The sequence below is a fragment of the Arachis ipaensis genome, chromosome B07, assembly GCF_000816755.2.
Source record: "Arachis ipaensis cultivar K30076 chromosome B07, Araip1.1, whole genome shotgun sequence".
Lineage (NCBI taxonomy): Eukaryota > Viridiplantae > Streptophyta > Magnoliopsida > Fabales > Fabaceae > Arachis > Arachis ipaensis.
The window spans coordinates 5,471,460-5,477,830 of NC_029791.2; the positions used below are offsets into that span (position 1 = coordinate 5,471,460).

The window sequence follows — 6,371 nt, forward strand, 5'->3', positions numbered from 1 at the left end:
AAAAAATTAGCTTTTAAATTTAACTCTGTAATATAAGTCAATATAGTATTAGAGATAAAATATGTTTATTTAACTTAATCTTTTTAAAGCAAGACTCCAAATCTTAGAACATGTACTCAATTTCTCATTTCTTAATTATATATTTGTCCTAATTATTATTTTTCTTCAATTTGTGCATAATTATTGTAGAATCACAAAATGGTGGTGGTGGAAGCTGATGGGAACTATGTTGATCCCTTTGAAGTTGATGACATAGACATATACTCAGGAGAGAGCTATTCAATCCTCATAACCACAAATCAAAACCCTAACAACAATTATTGGATCTCAATTGGTGTTAGAGGAAGAAAACCTAACACCCCACAAGCCCTAACAATCCTAAACTACAAAAATGCATCTATTTCTTCCTCTAATATTATTATCCCTAATTCTCCACCACCAATCACACCCCAATGGAATGATTTTAACCGTAGCAAGACCTTCACTAACAAAATCCATGCCCTAATGGGTTCCCCTAAGCCTCCAACTCACTATGATCATAGGCTTCTACTTCTCAACACACAAAACCTAATTGATGGCTACACTAAATGGGCAATTAACAACATTTCCCTAGTGTTGCCACAAACTCCTTACTTGGGTTCCATTAAATTCAAGATAAATGCTGCGTTCGATCGTAGACACCCGTCTGAGAAATTTTCTAACGGTTATGATATTTTTAGCCCGCCGATAAACCCTAATGCGAATTTTGGAAATAGGGTTTATATGTTTAATATGAACCAAGTTGTTGATGTGATACTTCAAAATGCAAATGTATTATCCGGAAAGAACAGTGATATTCACCCTTGGCACTTGCATGGACATGATTTTTGGGTATTAGGGTATGGAGATGGAAAATTCAAACAAGGTTATGATGAGAAAAAGTTTAACCTAAAAAATCCGCCGCTAAAAAACACGGCGGCCGTCTTCCCTTATGGGTGGACTGCTTTGAGGTTTAGGGCAAATAACCCCGGAGTTTGGTTCTTCCATTGCCACATTGAAGCTCATTTGCATATGGGAATGGGTGTGATCTTTGCTGAGGGCGTTCAACTTGTGAAGGGCATACCTAAGCAAGCTCTAGCATGTGGCCTTACTAAGAAGATAATGTCCTTCAACACAACTAATAATTAGTTTGAACTTAGGCACTCTAATTGTATATGCCCTAGCCCTAATTAATTTCTTGTTAATCTAATTGTTACAATATATATATAAATACTATATCAATATACTAGCACTAATGTTTCAATTTCTATGATATTTCGGTTGGTATCATTTCACATTATAGTTTTACCTTCATCAAGACATCAACCTTTTAAGGATCACACTAAGTTCAAATTTTATTAGAATTACTATTCTAAAAATTAAAGATGTAAACTAATTTAATATTTATTAAAAAAATTAGATTAGTTTGAGACAAAATTTTCTAACGAACTATTCATTTTGGATAGTTTTGTCAAACTAATTTAATCTTTTTTTTTTGGTCAACTAATTTAATCTTTAATAGGTGTTGAATTAAGGCTCATTTTTTGGGTTATGAAAGCTGCGAATGTGTTATGCGTAGTTATGGATGTTAGAGGTGGTAGACCAATTTGTGGGACAGCTTTTTTGGTAAGCAAATTGGAGGGTCCGTTTTGCATGGAGGGAATATCTGAAATTTACATGAAGCTTATCGGACCCTCCGAGTTCTGCATGAATGAATTTTTTTTTTTATTTTTCCTCGACAACTCGCATAGTCTGTGTTGTAGTGAACAAGTCGGACTGTCCGATAAGCCTCGCTCCACTCGCACCGTCCAATTTCTTACCTGCTGACACCACATGCAGGTAAAGCACACCTGATCCTCATAACGGGTCTTACCCATTCTAACTTCCATAATAAAATTAAAAAGTGTTGAATTAATGTACGTATTATTAGAATCGTTGGCAATAAAGTTTTTGTAATTTTTATAAGCCTTTGCTTTTTTTTTTTTTCCACCTTTGCCTTTGCTTTTTATTCAAATGAGAAAAAGTATAATGGGCCTAGCCCAATTATCAGCAATATAGTTAACATATAGTAGAAGCAGTATATATAGATTATGGGGTCAGGCCCAGTTGGAATTAAAACAAAAAGAAATATAATACATTATATAGAGTTTGGAGTTTGGACTTGTAATGAAATTAGCATGACCGAAAAAACAATAAAATTGTTAAAAATAAAAATTAATTAATATGTAAAAAACTCAATAACCAAATTAATTGTTATCTCGTTATTCTTACCAACCTCTTCTTATTAAGCATACATAAGAAAATGATAATAAGTTGTTGTTTGTGTTTCTACTTTGGGAATAGGGTGGTGGACTACCTCGTGCTAGGGTAGTAATCTAATCTATGTTGTGTTTTATACCTGCAATTTTGTACGCCTGGGATTTTTGTGACAAAATCACAAAATATGTTGAGCAATGCTATGGTGGATACGGGTGTACATGGTCTGGTCCGGTCGGTCTGAATTTGAATATTTTAGGGAATAATTTAGTGTAATTTTACTAGATTTATGATCGGATAAGAATCTAAAAAATAGACTCAGTCATTATTTAAAGTCGGATTTGGGTTAAGACGAATTCGACTTCATACGATCGATGTGTATCCTAAGGGAACTAAAAAAATATATATATTTTATATGTTTTAAATTAATTCCAATATTATGTTATATTAATTATAAGTTTATTGTTTTATATTTAATCACAGTTGTTAAATTAGAAAATAGATCCAAGAAGCATCAAATTAGAATTTATGAATAAATTCAAATTTAAATATAGATATCAACTTCTCGGTAACAAGTTTTTTCTTTATAAATAAGTGCATCATAAATAAATTTTTTTATAAATTATTGTTAAAGCTTTAAAGACCTAGTTTTCACCCGATTTGAACCCGATATAATTGTGGTCCGAAAATATTTAGATTTCATTCGGTTTAAAATCGAGTTAAAATCTAAAAAAGAGATCCAATGTATATTTAAAATTGAGTATAAATTAGGACAAATCCAATTTTACCCGATCCATATACACTCCAAACGATAAAAAATGATATTGAGTGCAGAATAAAGATTATACTTTTTTAAATAGGAAAAAAAATATGAAATAGAGATATCATGTGCAATACATACTTCTTTAAAAGATTAGTTTCAATCTTCATTCTTTATCCAATTTTATTCTTCATCAAAGAAATCCTCCTAAATACAGTCACCAAAAACAAAGAAATTAAAATATTAAATATGATATACTAAATTTGGAATCATCGTATCAAAGAATTAATAAAAAACGGTGCACATATACAATAATCAGTCCTCTATATATTCAAGCCCAACATGAAATTCCAATTGTCATGAAAATAAAATATATAAAAATATCTTAAGCAAGTGTCGGAAGTTTGAATTTCGCTTTATATATGCAATAACTCATTGGTTAACAGTAGGGCTGGAAGTGAGCCGAGTTGAGCTGAGCTAGACCAAGCTTAAGCTCGGCTCACAAAAATTGAGTTTGGTTCACGGCTCGACTTATTAACAATCGAGCCTATTTCTTAAGCTCAAGCTTGACCTTTTGAGGGTTGACCAAAATGAAAATTTATATTTTGAGGATAATAAGTTAGATTTTAATTGTATTTACTATTTATAGTGTAAAGGACAATAACTAAATTATTAATGAGAAAATAAGTAATTTCATATTTAATTAAATATAGATATACGCATAAGATGATAATATAATTTAAAATATTTTTTATTGATGGTCTAAATTTATATTTTATTCTCTAAAATATAACACACACTTTAGAAGAATCTAATACTAAATTAATATAAAACTGACTATTTTTTGTTCAAGAAAGCAAGAATGAGATTATTAAAATCAAAAGAAAAAATTGAAAAGAGATACATGTCTTCAATGATATGAACAATAAGTCATATTTCAGTATTTGGAGTACATGAAATTAACCAAGGATACATGGCTTTGTCAAAAAATCTTTAAAGCAATAAGAGAGAAAAGTATCACTTGATTGAAATTTTATTTGCAGTATATAAGCTAATTATTGTAACATGATATAATTCACTATGAATCTCTCTCTCACTTGGTGGCTTGAGCAATTATGCTACTCAATGAACTAGCCTCCTCTTTAGCTGCTTCTAATAATTCCTCCTGCAAAAATCATATAAGATCAGTATTTTATTAGTATTTCCATTCATATTATTATATTTAAATAAATAAAGGTTTAATTATTCTATTGGTTTCTATAATTTTACCGAATTTTCAATTAGGTCTTTATACTTTTTTTCTTTTTAATTGAATTCTTACACTACTTTTAATTTTATAATTAGGTCATTTTCATATCAAAAATGTTAAAATTAACAAAATATTTCTCCTAAAATACATGCGGTCAAAGAGCTAATTAGGTTTTTAATTATGAATACCTTCAATTTGCGAAAAAATATTCAGTTAACTCTAACATTTTTTACACTATGAAAGACCTAATTATAGAATTAAAGCAGTGCAAAGACCTAATTGAAAAAAAAAATTATATAGGAATTTAATTAAAAATTTGATAAAACTTTGGAGACCAATAAAATAATTAAATCATAAATAAATAAATAAATAAATACCTGTGCAGCTATGAGTCTGAGTGTAGTTCTCTTGCTAGTTTCTTGCATCTCTCCAGCAAGCAAAATTTCATCCAAAATAAAATATGCCTGCTTAAGATCAACCTTACACAGATTAGCCTTTTAATTAATTATTATTGAAGCTTAATTAGTTCAATATGGTCACAATAGATTATTTGATTCGTTTTCTTTGAAATTTCTTTAGTAATCAATGACAGAAATACATAAATACTAAGAGATATAAAGGTATACCATCGAGAAGAAACATACAAAAACAAACAAAATGTCTTTATTTTAAAATAAAACTATTTGTCTAATAATTTTTATCTTATTTCTATTTATTTTTTTTTTGTTCTTAAAACACTTATTAAACAAAACCTATAAAATACTTAAATGTAATTTGACCATTTACATGATTATATGAAAATGTGTATTTCACATTCTAGTTTAGTAAAGAAAACTAGAGATAATAATGTTTATGAGAAACAATTAATTACCTTATGGAAGTTAAAGATCAAATCCAATTCACAAACCTTACAAAATTTGATATGGTATAAAAATTCAATTAAAAAAAATATAAAAACCTAATTAAAAATTTAGTAAAATTATAAAAATCAAGAGAATAATTAAACCTGTATAATTTGTTAAGAAAGTTGAGAATTGAAGAACTTGAAACTCACACTGCCAAAATAGCGATCCAATGTCTCAACATAATGATGAATAATGGAGAGTGTCTCCAATTCATTGTCATCTTGATCACTGCATATGCAAAAGTAAAGGCTAGCATATCTGGAAACAATATTAAAAAAAAAAATCTCAAAATTAGAAATAAATTTTCGTGTTATTTGAATATTCTTAGTCACACCTTTTATAAACAACTTTAAATCCCCTCCATTCTACGAAATTGCACAGTTTCGGACCTCGTGAGAGAATCTCACTGCTTAACTCTCGAATTACCTTCAGAAAAAAAAAAGAAACAAACACTTTTAAGAATTTAAATTTGTAATTGAGAACAGAAATTTTAACATTCAATGTAAAACTTATATGTCACAATTTTAATTTTTTACAATCACAATTACGATCTCTTACCACAATTTAAACCCTAATTCCCAAATGATGATACAGCTCAAGATCAAATAACTTGAATAAACAAACAAAAAAATGTGATCCTCTTCTATAAAATATATAATATATGATAATAATGAATTAAAATGTAAAATTTTGTATGCAATCATGTAGACAAATACCTTGGATCTTTCTTTTTGAGAGTATGGAGAATACCATTTTGTAAGCCTTACTTTTCCTTGTCTACTTATGAGAAGCACAAAGTGAATCTGAAAAAAAAAAATTAAAAAATAAAGGTAAGAGTGGTAAAAGAAATCAAACCCTTGTTATGAGAAATGGATATTAAGATTATTTTAAAAATATAATAAAAATTGAAAAACATGTACCATGACGTTTTATTGTTTGATTTGGTTTTAGTTATGGTGAAAGGGATCGTGGTGTTGTTTCTTCAGATCTATGAGACCTGAAACTTTTGGAGTTTTGGTTAATTTCAATGGTCAAACAAAAACTTCAGTTTCATTGAATTTCGCACAAACACAACCATTTATGTGACTATTCTAACTTAAAAAAAAAAAAAATAGCCACCGTAATTTATCATATAAAATAAAGTAACAATTAACTAAATAATATAAGAAGATTTTCAAATGTA

General features: G+C 28.7%; 2 protein-coding genes across 3 annotated transcripts in view; one reads left to right on the top strand and one right to left on the bottom strand.

The window, feature by feature from the left end:
* LOC107609914 (L-ascorbate oxidase) overlaps nucleotides 1–1,286 on the top strand; it is a 5,365-nt gene extending 4,079 nt beyond the window's left edge. Inside the window, exon 5 of the mRNA XM_016311972.2 lies at nucleotides 190–1,286. Coding sequence (XP_016167458.1) covers nucleotides 190–1,167 — 978 coding nt within the window. The 3' untranslated portion in view covers nucleotides 1,168–1,286. The remainder of the gene's footprint in view (nucleotides 1–189) is intronic.
* LOC107608401 (AP-1 complex subunit sigma-2-like) lies at nucleotides 3,873–6,279 on the bottom strand. Of its 2 annotated transcripts, none has more exons than XM_021107112.1 (7): nucleotides 6,109–6,279; nucleotides 5,905–5,991; nucleotides 5,523–5,614; nucleotides 5,338–5,446; nucleotides 5,155–5,190; nucleotides 4,661–4,747; nucleotides 3,873–4,199 (listed from the first exon to the last, which is right to left on the bottom strand). In XM_021107112.1, exons 1-7 carry the CDS (start codon nucleotides 6,109–6,111, stop codon nucleotides 4,128–4,130), a joined length of 486 nt encoding a protein of 161 aa, XP_020962771.1. In that variant the 5' UTR covers nucleotides 6,112–6,279; the 3' UTR covers nucleotides 3,873–4,127. The 2 variants fall into 2 exon arrangements, with proteins under 2 accessions (XP_020962771.1, XP_016165683.1); XM_016310197.2 differs by having other exon boundaries at nucleotides 5,338–5,416; nucleotides 6,109–6,278.